We start from the raw sequence: 18,252 nt of genomic DNA on the forward strand, positions 1-18,252 counted from the left end.
CTTAGCGACCATCGGGGCCAGCTGATAAATTAAACGTTTGCCGAATCCAGTAGGAAGGACGGCAAAAACAAAAACAACGGATCGACAAATGTCTTGATCGCAGTTCTCTGTTCCTCTTTTAAAATTAATGCAATGTCTACATATTCTATAACAAAAGCGATGGCTGAATCTACACATCTAAATTCTCCAGCGGTAACCATTCTTTGTTGTAAACTAATTTAACCCAAGCGCTCTTTGGTGACGTGGATGATTACGTTACTGTTGATCATCTGTCCATCATCGTATAATGCCCGCACTGACAATTTGATTGGTCCGTACAGCTTTGCTTCGGGCATACTTGTTTCACAACGGATCAAGTCCACACCGAACTCCCCCCCCTCAAATGTTGTGGGCGGGGCTAAATTTGAAATCCAGGCTCACATATACTCGCAAACTTCCCAAAACACTTCCCCTCTGTGGAATCCCCATTTTGTAGTGCTTTAAACTTCACCAAGTGGACGAAGTATATTACTGTAACATATTTGTGATATATTTAAAATGATGACAATACAATAATAAACTATAACTGTGTTTACAAAAACAATCAGATTATGGTAGATACAAGTATTAAATGCGGTTAATTGTCAAAATAATGCCAATATCTCACACTAGATTTGTGTGGGGTGGAAGTAAATTAAGCACGACCTGCTGTGACATCACAATCGTATTGCATTGTGATCTATGGATCTGCCTGAAGTATACATGTTGAGTAGACTCGCTCCCTCTGTCAAAATCGAAGGGGTCAAGGGTCTGTCCATATTTCCCTCACCAAATTGACAAATTTAAACACACTTCAAAATGACAGCGGGGATTCCCCCGAGGGGAAGAATTTAGGGAAGTTTGCGACTGTATTGCTGTGTTCCAATTCAAAGGCTGCAATTTCCCCCCAGACCTATTGCTGTCTTTGTTTCCATCGCAATCTAAAGTACCGTGAAAATTATGCAACTAAAGGCCTCATTATGCTTCTGCGTCAACTCCACGGTGTAGCTACGCCGTCAGTCCTACGGCGTCATGGCCGTTTTATGGTTCTGCGTCAGGTTGAGTTGCATCGCGGTGCATCTGACCAATCACAGCCCTTGTGGTCTGCGTCGCCTCGACGCGTACTTACAATTTTTTGGAGGTGCACGTCGAGCTACGGCGGAGGGGTTTGCGGCGACGCAGAGGGTTCTGCAGGGGTACGCCGTCGATTCGACGCAGTAGTCTGGTGACGTAGGCCTGCGTTCGACTTTCCAGTTGCATTTTGTCCTCCGCATGTAAGCTTAATAAAGCTTGAACCTCATCGTTGGTCCATCGGTCATATTTTTTAAACTTCATTGCTGATTCAAATAGCAAACAACTCTTACTGCACACACCGCAACAGACTTGAAATAAAATGCTGCGTGGAGGCAACCAATTAGGATGTTCATTGTTTCATTGTTCAAGTCCCTCCCCCGAAAGTAACTGAACTTTGAAAAGGTACTAGGCTGGTTCGACTTGAACCGGCGCTGCACGGACCGATCGGTTTATGACATCAAAGTAATGCGAGAGCGATCAGAGAGCAGAAGGCTCCTTATGCTTTTCAATCGCTCTCGCGGTACTTTGAGGCCATAAACCGATCGGTCTGTGCAGCGCCGGTTCAAGTCGAACAAGCCTAGTACCTTTTCACTATACTATCTCGCGAGCAGAATCTTTCTGAGGGGGGTTTCATGTTTCCTGTTGTCATGTGATTCCTTGTTGTAGTCATGTGATCCTGGCATGTGTTCCCTTGTCTTATGTGTCATGTTGTCATTGGTTCATTGTTTCATTGTTCATAGGTGTCCCATGTCTAGTCATTAGTCCTTGTGTATTTAAGCCCACATGTTTGCCATGTGTCCATGTCAAGTATTGTTTGTGTAACCACTGTTCGTAAGTCTTCTGTTCATATCCATGAAGCAGAAGTCAGCTTCAAGACTCACACAGGAGTTCGTAGGCTGCCCCGCTTACAGTTACAAAGATCATAGCAGTTATACCTTACACCAAGGTCTAAGCTACGTCCTTGCTTTAAGTTGCAGTTTCTGATTGGCTAAGAAATAGATAAACATAGTAATTTTCCACACACATAGAGATAGACGGAAGCATATCTACATCGATTATGCAGCTGACACTTGGACCCTGAAGTTAGGCACGTTGTGACCTTCCAGTTCGCAGATTTGGGTTGCTGGGCACCAACATGTCCAGAACAACAACTCAGTCAATCTCCAAAAAAGCCAGTGGTTCCTTAACCTGTACCCAAAAAGACTAATGGCGCTTTTCCACTGCATGGTACGGTATAGCACGCTTTGGCGCTTTTCCATTGCATGGTACGGTACGGCTCGGCTCGGTACGGCTCACTTTGTGGAGCTTTTCCACTGCATGGTATGGTACGGTACGGCTCGCTTCGGCTCGCTTTAAATGGTACCACCTCTGTTGAGGTTCCAAGCGTACTGTACAGATACTATAATGTGACGTGAAAACACTGCAGATCACTGATTGGTCAGACAGAATCGTCACTACCAGCGCCATTGTATTTGCGAGACATCAAACCCGCTAGATTTAAATAGCCAGTAACAGCCAACGCTGTAGCACCTGTTTTAAAGCTACTTGCTTGAAGAAAAAAGAAAAGAAAAAAACTTTCAAAAAAGAAATGGCTGAATCGTGGTCAGTGGACGAAGTGCAGATGTTCCTCTCGTTGGTTAAAGAGGAGCGGATAAAATATAACGATCAGTCTATAATCCCACCCACTTTGAAGCGGTACTAACTGCAATGGAAAAGCAAACCGAGCTAAAGCGAACTGAGCCGTGCTGAGCCGAGTCGTACCACGCAGTGGAAAAGCGAAACAAGCCGAACCGTGGAGCAGAGAGCCAAACTGTACTGAGCCGTACCAAGCCGTACCGAGCCGTACCCTGCAGTGGAAAAGCGCCATAACACACACACACCGACACAGCTTTTCCAAGGTCGGGTTTGGCCAGGCTCTGACTATAAACAAGAGAGTATCCTCAAAACATCAAGATAATGCGTTCTTTCTCTCAAGGATAGCTACACTTTAGTCGAAATGGGCCCTTAAACTATTGGCTTCAATGACCCCAATATGTTTTAACACATTGAAGACCTTTCTCAAACACAAAACAAGTCCATTTTTCATTTCTGGAAGCCGGTCTAAATAAGCAAGCACTGTTACTGCATTCAGATATCAAATACAGACATTAAAGAATACATGAAATAACATTTTAGTAATCACACTGGTAACTTCTGTAACAAAGTGAAATCTCCAGAGAAGTCATTCAACTCATTTAATATTTAGAAGGAAAAATATTGATTAATACCTTGATTATAATCACTCATTACATATACATTGAAGCAGCAGTGGATTCCAATCCACCCCCTTCAGTGGTTGACAATTCAGTCCAACTCCTTATCAAAGATATTCCCAATCATTTACAGTAGATTGATTAATGCAGATTGTCTGCCGTTCTTACAACTCTGAGTAATAATGAAGGATAGAGCAGGATTTGTTTTGCAAACTTTAATGTTACATCAGTGATTCACGTTAGTGCTGGGCTAACGTATGCGCTGTTATTGATACAATTGATACAGACATGTGCACCGCAATAAATTACAAATATACATCGGTTTGTTGATGAACATACACTTGTTAATGCTCATGGTAAGGAATTACAGGTGCAACGTCTCAAAATGGACCTTAAACTAAAGACTTTTTAATGCTGATGGTAAGGAATTTCAGGTGCAACATCTCATAATGTACCTTAAACTAAGTAGCGCATCACTGTGAAACGTCCTGCTCAGGTCATTCTTACGATGGAGATTCAGGTTGGATTACTAGTTCTTCCAATGTTTCATCACTGGACGTATGGTAAAATTGACGCCATTAGTACTGTCATTACAGTGAGTACAATTGCTGAGCTTTAGGAAGTCTCCGGAGCAGAAGTTTAGTAATGGTAATGGGAGTTTTGTTTTTCCGACAGGCGCTGTAAGCTGTGGACCAATTGTAACAGACTGGGTCAAGGTGGCCAATCAGAGCAGAGCAGGCTCGTGGAAAGGCGGATTTAGAGAGATTGAATCTGACGAGTAGTTTGAGACTCATTGAAAAATGTGGTGATGTGCAATGTATACTATGATAAAAATTAAAGTGTTTTTTTTTTTTTACCTTTAATGCATGTAATCTGTTGTAGGAGATCTCCAAAAAACAATTGGAAACTTTAAAATAGCATAATAGGGGCACTTTAAAAATGAACCCTGAACATTATTTTCTAAGAGTGTAGCGCTATTGACGCCATTTTATAAAGGTGTTCACAATGCAAAACCTCTTACCCATGTTACAATCTTTGCAATGAACAGCCTCTTGCGGTATCACTTTAGTTATGTACCACACCTGTGACAAGAGTCAGTAAAGGCCATTATTAAGTTGGCAATGCATCGTTTAAAATCCTGTATGTCTTCATGCCTTACGAAAGCAAAAATTGTCTAGATTTTATGTGCGAAACATCTTGCAGTTGACTCCTACAGTGTTACAGAGATCTATGTGTGAGTCTGAACAATACCAGATTCAAAACCATCTCTTTGTTCATTCAAACGAATGGAGTTTCCCAGGCTTCATAAAACTACATTAAACTCTGTCCCATTTGTGCTGTGAGACTTTCTCATGGGAAACAAGTGGAGGACATAAAGAATGTTAAAATAAAGCCTTTTGAATAGAAGATGGCTTGGAATGATTTAGATAAACAGGCCTACGATAACTATCATAAGAAACAAAATCACTCACAATTTTACTTCTTAAACATGGTTGAAATATGTAAAAACTGGAAAGACCTAAAATTTACTCTGATTAATGCACTTAACTTTTAAAGGAGATACTACATCAGAAACCTTCAGAAATTGCTGACAACAAGATAAAATATACTGTACAGTACATGCATGGATCAAATGTCTAAAGTTGAATTAGAGATAATAGGAAAGTTTCAGTTCCAGGTAGGGGTTGGCAAAAGAAGTACTGATTACTGATAAAGGAAACCCTGCTCAATCACTTTCAGTAAAGCATTTAACCAAGAATACGACAGAGGCAGGTCTGTGTACTGAGTGTATTAAATGCACGTTCAAAATCATACCTAACAGCAACAGAACATTTCAGGAATTTCTCAGGTATCCGTGGAATGCTTGAAAGAATCATGTGTAAAAAGAAGTCATAATGATGACAGGCACTGGATCCAGAAGTATTTGGATCAAGAAGTGGTTTCGTGGATCATTTTGTCATTGTATTTCTTATTGATGATGATTATATACATTATTGTGTGTGTGTGTGTGTGTGTGTGTGTGTGTGTGTGCGTTTGAAAGAAGTTTCTTATGCTCAAGAAGGCTGCATTTATTTAATCAGAAATACAGTAATAACAGTAGGCTAATATTGTGAATTGTTTTCTATTTTAATACATTTAAAAACACATTTTTTTCTGTGATGAAAAAGTTGAATTTTCAGCATCATTACTCCAGTCTTCAGCGTCATATGATCCTTCAAAAATCATTCTAATGCTGGCTTGCTGCTCAAGAAACATTTATTATTATTATCAATGTTGAAAACAGTTTTCTTTCAAAAACATTAAAACAAGAGATAGAGAGAGAGACAGGAGAGAGAGAGAGAGAGAGAGAGAGAGAGAGAGAGAGAGAGAGAGAGAGAGAGAGAGAGAGAGAGAGAGAGAATTGTTAGGTTATGGAACAATAGGTATCTTGCTCAAGAAGTTTTGGTTTTCAGACTTTGTGTTGGTTTTCAGTCTTTTTGGCACATGCCCACGGTTGATGATTATGTAGGAGTATCCGGTAGATGATGCGATTAACACCTTTGGTTAATCCACCTACGAAAGACCTTTTAAAAAGTTTGAGGTAAAAGAAAGGCCCCCCTTTTCTGAAAGAAAAGTCCTGAAACATTTTCCATATGCCACCAAAGGTTTGATGTATCTTGCAATAAAACCATGTTCATATTTATATGTTTACATGTGAATATGTTGTATGGATATGTTTGTTTTACACTTTTAGAGGGTGTCGTTTTTATTATTTTGTATTATTTTGTATTATTTTGAAGAACTTTACAAAATGTGTGATTACTCTTGCATGTTTGATGAGTGTAAATGATTATAGTGGAAGGAGCTGATTTCAAGATGTGTGAAATATTTCTGTGGTTTTATTGCATGATGGAAGAGTGTGTCAAGCTGCGAGTTGGAAACAACAACTGTGTGAAGAATTTGGGAAAAGTGTACTCAGCAATCAGAAATGCATGAATGAATTGAGAAGAAAAGAATGAAATACCCTCTTAGCTGTAAATATGAATCAGCATGGTAAGATAATAAATACTACAAACATTGCCTTTCACTAAACAACGAGCCAAAGAACATGATTCAGTATACTTCACTCAGAGTCCCTTCTGAATTAAATGACTATCTGTGGGAGCCCATTATGGAAAATAATTGCCACATGAGATGGTACTGAGTAAATCATCACCTTCAAAGCAAACACTACTCCTAGATAAGCGATGTTTGGGAGTCAAATCGTTGTCTTATGACTCCTCTTTTCGTTACTGTAAATCACAAGGGTCTAAATCCCACTGAAGGTAGACTTTTCCCACAGACATCAAAGTGAGATTGCCCCTTCTCACCCTAGCGTGGCGGGACAGTGAAATACTACGGGGTTACAGCAAGCTTTCTCATCTGAAAACTGGCATGGAAACTGCAGACTTCTCCAGAAAGCTCAGTTACAAGGGAACCGTTTTGCACTTGTTGGAATGCATGAATACATACAAGTGTTTTATTGTTTTAGGAGATTTCATTGTGGAACAGTGTACAATGCGGCCTATTCTGAAGTTCTGCAGAAGTGAGATAGATAGATAGATAGATAGATAGATAGATAGATAGATAGATAGATAGATAGATAGATAGATAGATAGATAGATAGATAGATAGATAGATAGATAGATAGATAGATAGATAGATAGATAGATAGATAGATGGATAGAATTATCTTGGTCTGGATTTTTACCCCCTCTGGAAATTTCAAGACGGCAATTAAAACATTACTTATAAAAGCCTGCAGGTCACTGCACGCCATTCGAATGAAATGGTTCAAAATAAACATTCCAATCAGAATTTGGACAGATTAGATAAATAGATAACAGAACAGATTTTTGATAGTGTCATACTGCCTATTGCCTTATGTGTACTACACTCACCCCCCTAAACCTCACTCCCATCCGGGTTACTGCACAAATGTAACCCCTCAAGTCCTACTCGCCCCACTCTGCGCAAGCCTTGAACCCAGGTTGCAGACATGGGAGGCGGGCGAGCTAACAAGGACGCTAAAGACAGCCTCTTATGCGCTTCTTGAGGCCAGAATACAGCATTGGAAAAAAGTAACCAAAGAGCCAAGTCATCTCCAATGTTATCTGAGACTAAACAGAGACTCTCGTCTCAGTCAGGAATATAACACACAGACATTTCGAAGTACAGACTTAGTGACCACCAGCTGGCCATAGAAAGAGGGTGACATAAGAAGACATGGTTACCCAGAAGAGTGAATCTGTAATGAATGTAGGAGCAGTTGAGCTGTGGCATATACTCCCTCCTCCTTCATCCTTATGAGACTCACTGTACAGAAATACAGATTATTCCTGAGTTCCAGTCACTCCATGAAAATTATGAATTTAAAATGTTATTCGGTGAAGGACCTTCCTCTTTAGTAGCACATCATATTTATAAATGCTACAAACTTAGAGGTACTGAGTGAACAGATCTGCATTGTACTATTAATGTTTTTTTGTTTGTTTGTTTGTTTTTGTTTTTCTTTGTGCAATGCTTTGGCAATATGCAGCCTACCTACGTAGGTGTCAACAATTAGAAGATAAAAATGAAAGAATGAAAGAAAAAATGAAGCAATGAATGAAAAAAAAAACGAGAGGTGGCTTAACAAAGCGTCTTAACCGTTTCCTTAGGGTGTGAAGTGAACTATTAAAATAGTATTTACAAAGATAATGTGAGCTGGAAAAAAATAAATGCTGATTGGTCCACAGCAGCTGCATGATTCTGCCTTGATTCTGATTGGCTGAGAGTGAGATGGTCTCACCTTATACTGGGTTACTTGAGTTCAGTGACACACAACAAACGTGTGCGTGGCTTTGCTTTTTACGAGCCGTCCTGTTTATGGAAGGATTTTGTTCGCAGAAACACGCTTCTCTTCCTGTCACTAGAGCCTGGCGCTCATATAATAGAGTTAGATTATTGCCGAGCTGAATTTGATCTCACCAGTTCTCAGTCTGCTGGGCAGCATTTGCCTTCTCATAGTAAATTCTGCTGAACTCGGACATTCTCGTGCAGTTGCCATGGGCCGTCCTCAGACCGGACAACTGGCGAGGTCACCGTTAAAAACCCTCTGACCTGCTCATAAAACAGCAGGCTGCCACATGTGTAGCACATCTGGGCAACGCGAGGAGCCGCTGAGTCTAAAATTAAATTTCAAATCAGAGACAGCATCAGGTGTCATGCCAATTAATGTTCTGTTTGAGCAGAACCATGGCAATATATATGCATTAAGTTATGTATACATAACATCGAGCTTAAGCTGAACAAAGCCTACTGTATTTTCAGCAATTCACCCAGATTCAGGCAGGAGATGTTCTGACCGTGATTTTGGTATGTAGCCTACCCACACGTTCGCATTCATTTCAGAAAATGCAGAAAAGAATTGGACTTTCCCCATTTCTGTTAAAAAACAAGCTGTGGGTTATCACACAGGCCTAGTCATTTTTCCATTAATTTCCCCTCTCTCTGTAGTAACAGTATTATTCCAAAACAATATCAACATGTTTGATAATATTATTAATAATACATCTAACATTATTATTTTTAAATATTTTTTTGTTTATAAGTAGCCTACACAGCTCTTTCTTGAAACTCTAGTGCAGGCTGATAGGTCTTTAAAGGGTAACTAAACACTAAAAAAACTTTTTTTAGTTAATGATCTGTAAGAATGGAGCTTCATAAATGCTGTTCATTGATTCCAGTAAATTTTTTGACATTTGGGTTTAAAGTGTTCTAATTCTACAATATATGGTTTAAAAACGCCTGACTGCTGCCCCCTTCAGGTTGAACGTTGGCTACTGCAGTTGAATTTTCCTATTGGTGGTTGCGGTGGTTCGTGACCTAGTGGTTGCAGGTGATGTAGGCAGGTTCCATACAAAGAGATGCATCTCAGGTCCATATCAGGTGTCGTAGCCTTTAACTTACTTGGTAGCAATCATGTCATTATCTTGCACAGCTGTTTGGTTGCTGTTGCTTCAGTGGCCAATGAGCTTGCTGCTCAAAGATTCAAATACTCGGCATTGTTTGCTGTAGTGAGCCTGCAGCACATTTTCAGAACCCTCCCTCTTCCCCAGCTCCACATATATAGCCTAGATCTATACGGGGGTTAGTTACATTTGCATGTACGTTTGATCTATTCCCACCCGATCTCACGGCAATTCGTATGTATTTTACGAGGTGGCTAATTCGAATTCGAATTCATACGACCTCACTTGTACGAATTCGGACGATTTTTGCTAAATCATACATATTTTACGAGTTGCCCAATTCGTATGAATTCGTATGAATTACCTACCCCTGACCCCTAAACCTATACCCATCACAGGAGTTTAGACAAATCGTATGAATTCATACGAGTGAGAACGTACGAATTCGTACGAATTAGTCGCTTCATACTCAATCGTACGAATTGGTCGGGAGATTGCGTTGTCTATTCCACCAAGACCAGATACATTAACAATCTCTATTACCATACCAATCTCAGAGTTGTCATTACAGAATAACTATTATGATAGTCATTGTTTCAAATAATTTTGTATTTGATATTGATTTGATTTCATGGGTAATGGATATAATTGTTCAGACTGATATTTTATTTATTTATTAGTAATTGATGCAATTCAAGTTTTTGACATGAAGCAAAACAATGCCCCCATAAAGGTCCATTAGGGAGTAAACATTGCCCCATTCATACCAAATTTCTGACTCTTGTTTCATTATTTGCATGACCCACTTATCTTTTCACTATTTTTAATCTGATGTTCTTTTCAAGGTAAGGCATAATACCAGTAATTAGGAAACATAATTTGGTGACACATAATGGTTATTCAGTAGGCCTATCCTTGCACAGCCTCAGACCACCCACAGTCTGTTAGTCAATAGTCTGGATATCTCAAAACCTAACTGCACAGCTAGTGTCTATGGGTGAATTTGGGTCAGTGCCTTTGGTTGGTGTGCATGAGTAACCCCTTTACCATAGACTGCAAGTGATCGCAGAGTGAACTATTGCGGTAGTTGTGCGTCATCTGCTGGACAATTCATGCAACTCATTTAATATTCTCAATTTTATATTGTAACAAGTTACGGTGTCACTAGTAATACATCTTTGTTTACACAATGTGTTAAAAAAATTCTACAGTACACAACATGTATTCACCATACAGAATTATTGTTTTTATTATAAGGTTTTTATTATTATTTTATTATTATTATTATTATTTATTTATTTATTTATATTATATTTTATTAAGAAAACCTAAAATATGCAAGATGGCATTAAAATTAAAATAATTTTTACTTAACGTTATAACAGGGGCTTAGGCACAAAAATAAATAATCACTTCAATTGAATGTTTGGACATACGATGACGTCATTTCAGTGCGACAGCAGCCACTGTGGATGGCGCCATCCTCCTCACAACGTGATCTTGGTGTTTAGAGGCGACTGCAAACTGTTTTTTCAACACCCGGCATTGACATATTTGCGGAAGGTACGTCAACAAGATCTTCGGCTATATGGGATGTTTTGGGTCTCATAACTCTTCCAGCTAAAGTAATTCGTGATGTTAAATACTTCACTTTGGTCCGTTGGCCGACATGCGTTACAGTAGAGTATATTAGCTAACTTACCGAGCTACATACTGGATGTTTCTCTGCTTTTGTCCGTGTGTGGATATTTCATATCACTGGGATGAAATCATATTCTAAAAGACTGATAATAATTCGCTTCATTTAGGCATTATTTTTGCAAATGACAGTTGACAGATTTGCCAGTATGATTATAAGAATGATTTACATGTTTAACTTACATATAACCTCGTTAATCACATGTTGTTATTTTGTTATCGCAACGATGCATACACTCGAACCATTCTTTGTTTCACAGATCAGGTAATGTTTTCAGTTTAAGAGGTTCATGCATCAACAGGCCAAGAAGCTCTAAAACGATCATAATTATGCTGGTACAGAATGAATTCATAATAGAGATATATCCACATGCACGTGTACATGCATCAGTCCAGATCTGTTGTGTTATTGACATGATCTTGATGGTTCAAGGTAGATGATAACTGTGTATAATGCAATATGTTCTGGATTAGCATAAAGGTGTCTATTTCATGCTTAAATTATATTCAGTCCACGTGTAATCTGTCAGTCATTTAAATCTTGACATGGCATCAGGGATTTGACTGAAATCTATTCAGATTGTGTGGGTGTGTTTTGAGATTACACATAGAGAATGTATTGACTGTTTGTATTGTCAGACCTTTTCACTGAGAGTAATTATAGATTGATATATCAGCCACAGTTTTAATTATTTGATTTGAATTCTTTGATTATCAGCATAGGATGGTAACCATGTCCATTTGGTCATTGAACAGTATGTTAGTTGTTCCGTTTCTGTCAGTTTGAAAATCTACCAATAGTCTTTTGAGTGGTATTAAACATTTAGTTAGATTTTTTTTTGTAATGTATTATAGAATATTGTTCATAAAATGTGTTAAATAAGTACATTTAATATCAGCAATTTGTGTGAATATTATTTAGACTACCTTTCAAACATTTGGGGTCTGTGAATTTTGTTACATTCTTTTTTTTAAAGAAGTGTCTTATGTTTAGCAAGGCTACATTTATGTATAAATAAAGTACAAATACAGTAAAAACAGTATTATTGTGAAATATTTTTATGATCGAAAATAACTGTTTTATATTTCAATATATTTTAAAATGTAATCTATTACTGTGATTGCAAAGCTGAATTTTCAGCATCATTCCTCCAGTCTTTAGTGTCACATGATCCTTTAGAAATCATACTAATAATTGTGATTTGCTGCTCAAGAAATTTATTTTTCTTCTTCTTCATCATCTTCATCTTATTATTAATGTTGAAACGGTTGTCCTGCTTAATATTTTTGTGGAATCCATGATGTATGTTTTTCAGGATTTTTTGATTAATAGAAAGTCAAAAGAACAGCATTTATTTTAAATATAAATGTTTTATTATACATTTTATTATTACTGTCACTTTTGATCAATTTCATGCATTCTTTTTGATTGAAAGTATTTTTTTCAAAGCTGTAGCCTATATATTATGCATATAATATTTTTTTATAGTTAATTTTGTGTTTCATATGTTCCTTGCAAAGCATTTTATTTATTCAGAACACCGTCAATGGAGAGGCATGTTGTCCCCCAGAATGGTATTGTTATGGCGCCCTCCAGCAAGGCCAAGGGGCCTGTTTCAGAAAGGAGGTTAAATGAGTATGTTAACCCTGAAATGAGGCAAACTCTGGGTTATCCGTTTCAGAATGGGAGGTATGTCAAACCAGAGACAGCAGAGTAAGTCAAGCCCGTTTCTGAAAGAGAGGTAACTTATAGTCAGAGTCAGTTACCATAGTAACTTACTCTGTGAACCTAACCTGGTCGGGGAGCAGGTTTTCTTCGGTAAACCCAGTTTTTCTTTTAGTAAATACATTTTGATTTAATAGTCTTTAGATATTTTGACTGGAAACAAGTAAGAAAAGCATTTTTGCAGTGCAGTACATTCATTCATTGCACATTTTTCTATATAACATCGGAGAGAGCACATTAGTAAGGCCACTGTATCAGAGCGGGAAGGAAAATGTGCCTCGCTCTCACGCTCTTTCTGAGAGTTTTTGTGTTGTTTCCTGCACACATACTCATGAGATCCATCAAAGAGAAGTTTCGCAGGATTGCAGGACAGTGTAGTTTAAATGAGGCTAATCTGATAAATGACTTTCATTTGATAACATCTTGCTGTGACCTCTGAAAGTAACCTTATAATTAGATTTTCCTTTAGGATTTCCAATTTGGTTGGATGCATTGATGACATGTATATTCCCATCATCGCGCCTTCCGAAAATAAAACGGATTACTGTATGGAATGGGAGGATGCCAGATGGAAGGATAGTCTGAGATATATGCCGTAACCACCACCACAGCTGTTAAATACACACAAAATTATTCACAATTTATTTGGTCTTCTTTATTTCCTACAAATACAAAAGCAACAGTTATTCTTTTTCCTGTTGGATTTTAATATTCCTCCAATATTGTGTATCTCCTCTTCATCTATCAGTGATGGTGCAGGTCCAGCCTCTGTTGGCCCAGTACAAGTCAAATGTTAATTTTATTAGCCTAATAAAAAAATGTTACGGGTTGGATTAGAGAACATTTAATTATGTGAAAAGAGCATTATACTATGTGGAAACATCTGCGGCACATTGTAATAGACACTGAACTATATATATTTAATTTGTCAAATATTTGTAAAGTCATGTAGCCTACAGCCATTTACTTTTTATGCTTAAAGATTTAACTGATTGAATTATGAATTTATTGTTCAGTTTTAGTTGCTGCCACTTTTTTTTTTTTCCTGTGGGATACCATGAAAATGAGCATTAGGACAATAACTTACCTTTCTGTCAGTTTTCACCTGATAATATAACAGTGATTGAGAGTTATACTTGTGTATTGACTTTGGAAGTATATGGACGTCTTTTTGTCGGGTGCTGTTGCCATGGTGAATCATAATTTCAGAGCTCCATTGATCTTGGCTTTTCATACTTGTGGTGCACGCGCTTTACTCAGAGTCAACCTACTCAGAGTAGATTAAACTAAGTCAATTCAGCGGTTCTGAAACCGAAAACTTCCCATCTCAGGGTAAATCAACTTTTAACGAAGTTTAACTCAGAGTTGGTTGACCCTCCTTATTGAAACAGGCCCCTGATTTGTCTCTTGTGTTGTGGTGTGGCTTTGTTATGTTTGACATGTATAGGGTACTTCAGATCACAGCTTACATGTCATGTCTTAAAGGCTAGTGAAATATGTCACTATACCTCAAATCCATATGACATTCTGCTCAAGATTATTTGACCTTTTTTGTTGTTTTTGGAGTAAACAATCGTTTCCTGTGCTCTTCCCAGATCTGAACCTGCATGTAATAGTTTGCATTGTGTATTACCTGATCTAACAATGAGTATATTATACAGGGAAGCAGACAGATTAATAAATTGGCTGCTTGCACAGACTATTTTTCTTTCTTTTATTTGATATCAGATGTGATTGCCAGAAAGATGTAGTTGAGTCCTTACACACAAGATTGCCTGGAACGAACACATCGCAGCTGGCAACCTTCCGCATGAAACGCCTTTAAACACGTTTGCAGTGTAGTTGCACTTATCGCTCTAACAAACTATGTGATTGTACTTCAAGCATTGATGCTTACAACTATATGACTTACAAAATGCTTTTGAGTTCATAATTAAAAATGCGCAGCATCTGTGCTGTGTTTACCAGTAATTAAAAATAAAAATGGGACTCATTTCTATCACAGCATGGATGTCATTTGAGTGGCTACTTTCTGTTTGTCCATGAGAAGGGAAAGCTTTAAAGCCATCTGCTCTACTTTGGCATTATTTAGGACAGTGCATGAAAATCATTGTAGGTTTTATTGCTTTGCAACAATAGGGGGCAGAGTTGCACAGCAAAGTTTTTCCAACTTGATGTTATTTAATTTTCTTTGGCTAGAATAAAATAAAACAAGCCTGGGTTCATTATGCAGATTTCGCTATAGCAGAATGGCTCAAGGTCAAGACTTTAGGAACAGTTGACATTGTTGTAACTTACCTGAGCAGGTAAACTGCCCAGTGTTCAGAAAACTCCTCCAGGTCCTGAAAATTCTTCCTTTTTCCAGCATCTTTTGCATATTTGAAATCCTTTTTTTTATATACATTTTTTTTCATTTAATACTGCCCTTTGGAAGCAACAGAAGATACATAGACTAGCCTACATGTTTCCCGGAAGACAAATTTAGTACAATTTACATTGATCTTCAAATTCAAAAAGTTTTCACCCCCCTGGCACTTAATGCATCGTGTTTCCTTCTTGAGCATCAGTTAATGTATGAACTTTTTTAATAGTTGTGTTTGAGTCCCTGAAGGATTTTTTTTCTGAAGAACATTGGGCCGTTTAAATGTGCAGGACAAACAAGGGACTTAAGAACAACCATCACAAAACATAAAAGGGTCGTGGATCTTTCAGATAACGAGACACATTATTAAGAATCATACATACATTTTTGAACGGGACATTTTTATAAATTCAGCTATTTTTTGTCTTGTGGACCATATGTAAACATCTTTTATGTAAAATATCTTATTCAGGACCGCACTAAACAAAATCAAAAGCATTTTGTATGATCCCTCTTATTTTGTTAAAATTATTCCAATTTTTACAGATTCGGCAAGGGGTTCACAAACTTTCAATTAGTACTGTGCAGTGTATATATATATATATATATATATATATATATATATATATATATATTAATGTGTGGTTGCGAGTAAACTCTGCTATTATGTATTATTCTAAGCATTTCATAAAAGCAAAGGACCCTGGTGGGTAGCATTTTTAACTTAGATTTTTCAAGAATCCAGTCTAATAAGATGATAAATGAGCCATATCGTGTGCTCTGTTTGTGTTTGCAGCTTTACCTAATGGACATCCAGAGCGGCAGCTCGGTGGTGCTGCAGGTTTTGACCCAGGCCACCAGTCAGGACACAGCTGTGCTCAAGCCTGCAGAGGAGCAGCTTCGCCAATGGGAGACCCAGCCTGGCTTCTACTCAGTGCTGCTGGTGAGAATCTGCTCAGTTTAGGGGCACGTCGGCACGATACAACAAAATAACTTTCTGAATATAAACTGGGAAAAAAGTGTGTTGGAGTTTGATGATTTAACATCAGTCCAACATGAGTCAATTCAATTAACCAAACATTATTTTTTTGAATTAATTTCAACATCACGGAAAGAGGTCATTTTAAAGTGACTCAATAAAGTGTAGTTCCCTGACAGGATTAATTCATTCAATATCATATATTTTTGTGTTAATGACTGATTTGATTTATAAGATTGTACTAGCTAGTTAACAATAGCACATATTAGCATGCTAAGTGCTAAGCAAACGCTCCTTGAGAAAAGTAGTAATGACATGCGCTGTATTCCACAGCCGAAGCAAATGCTCCACTCTTCTCCGCAGTGAAAAACAACAATTTGTAATATAAACAATGAAATATAAATGGTGTAATATAAACGTTGCTAACAATTCCAATATAATTGAACATAAACACTGTAATGTCTCCCCCTTTTTCTCATCTTGCTCAAAAACGCATAAAACAACACTTCATTTCAACGTTATACTCTCCTCAATAAGTCCCAAGCAAATCATTCTGGGAACTACAGTTTCAGCAGAAATTATTTCCGATGGTTCACATTCACCCTAAATAATTGAATCTAGTAGATTGCACATTTTAGAGAATTATATCAATCGAAAGCAAAGAAATCAAGTTTAGAAGAGAGACGCAATTTTGTTTCGTAGATCGCAAATAATAAGATTGAGTAGATGCAATATGTTTTCCTATTTTTTTAAATAAGCAATTCAATGTTTTATGAGGCTTTTTCCTTCTTATTTCTGTGATGCATTTGAACTGGGGCTGGTGGTATGCCCAAAATCTAATTTCTTGGTCATTCTAAATCAAGCAAAGCTTCTTTGCACATTAATTAAAACTGATGTGCTGCTACAGATCTATGTATATTGACTGTTTGACATTGATTTCAAATGTGGCTTATCCAGTCAGATTTATAATGATTTACTTTGAATCTTTTATCAAATTCCAGTGTTGCATGATGTGAAGATGATTTTGTATTGATGCCAGACATGTCATTTGTTTGTTTTGAATAACCTTACCTGTTGGTTTGTCCCAAATTCCAAATAATAAATAAATAAATCATTTTTAAAGTCAATAAATTGTTTATGATATTGGTCATATCGCCCACCCCTAGAGCTAGACTCCACCTTCTGTTTTAACCTGCCTCACGTTTTCACTAAGGGTAGAATAATGTGGCCATTCCTATTGTGCAGTAACTTTTTGAATATATGTGTGCGTGTAAATATATTAGTACTGTCACGATTCCTCGATTAAATGAGAGTACTTGATTTTAAAAAGTCCTAGATTGCAATTTACCTGTGTTGAGTAACCGGCAAAATACCAGAAGTGGCGCATTTCACAGATAAGAATCCATGAACCGCATTATCAAACTGTTGTCTAAGGCTGCACGATGTATTAAAACCATTTAAAAAGCATTCTATAGCATAAAGCTATTCTGAATTCACAAAGGCTCCGATTCAATTAAATAAATATATGCCCTGCGGGTTTTAAAATATATGCGCTTTATTTACATGTGTGTAGGTTACGTGCATCTCAGAGCAGCTCCATTCACGTAAATGCTGTTCCACATGAACTGTTATTATTTACATGCGTGGAGCGTCTCAAACTCAATCTCTGCATATGCTGTGAGTTTAGGTTTCTCGCTCATCTGTGAACGCAATGTGTGCCATTTCATTTACACCAATTTGTAAGGTAAATCATTTATAAACCTACACCAACCGAGGAGAATACATTAATATGTTTCTTAATATGCAAACTGTTCATTGCATTTTTAAAATAAAAGCTTAAACCCTTGCTCTGAGTTTGCATGTTTTGATGTCCATATATTCTTGTTCAAGAAATTACATCGTTTAAGATTTCATCGATTAAGTGAACATTTAAACTAAATGTTGATTGGCTAATATTAAATGAGGATTTAATCTGCTGTAAAGTGTAACACCAGGCTGCTGGCGCCCTCTGCAGGCATTTTTTATAGTACAATGTACACAAGTTGATTGTTTATATTATGTTTTTATTACCACAAAAAAAATCTGATTAATCTCAAAATACAGATTACTCAATTACCAAAATTATCGTTAGTGACAGCCCTAATATATATGTTGTCTCAGGTACTTAAACT

At 37.5% G+C, this 18,252-nt stretch overlaps 1 protein-coding gene across 1 annotated transcript in view; it reads left to right on the forward strand.

The window, feature by feature from the left end:
• The first annotated feature begins 10,780 nt into the window (after positions 1 to 10,780).
• ipo11 (importin 11) overlaps positions 10,781 to 18,252 on the forward strand; it is a 197,257-nt gene continuing 189,785 nt past the window's right edge. Inside the window, exons 1-2 of the mRNA XM_077222607.1 lie at positions 10,781 to 10,879; positions 15,899 to 16,045. Of these exons, the coding sequence (XP_077078722.1) occupies positions 15,908 to 16,045 (138 nt within the window). The 5' untranslated portion in view covers positions 10,781 to 10,879; positions 15,899 to 15,907. The remainder of the gene's footprint in view (positions 10,880 to 15,898; positions 16,046 to 18,252) is intronic.

This window comes from Siphateles boraxobius, unplaced genomic scaffold (assembly GCF_051911475.1).
Source record: "Siphateles boraxobius isolate OS27281-9 unplaced genomic scaffold, OSU_SipBor_1 9, whole genome shotgun sequence".
Classification (NCBI taxonomy): Eukaryota; Metazoa; Chordata; class Actinopteri; order Cypriniformes; family Leuciscidae; genus Siphateles; species Siphateles boraxobius.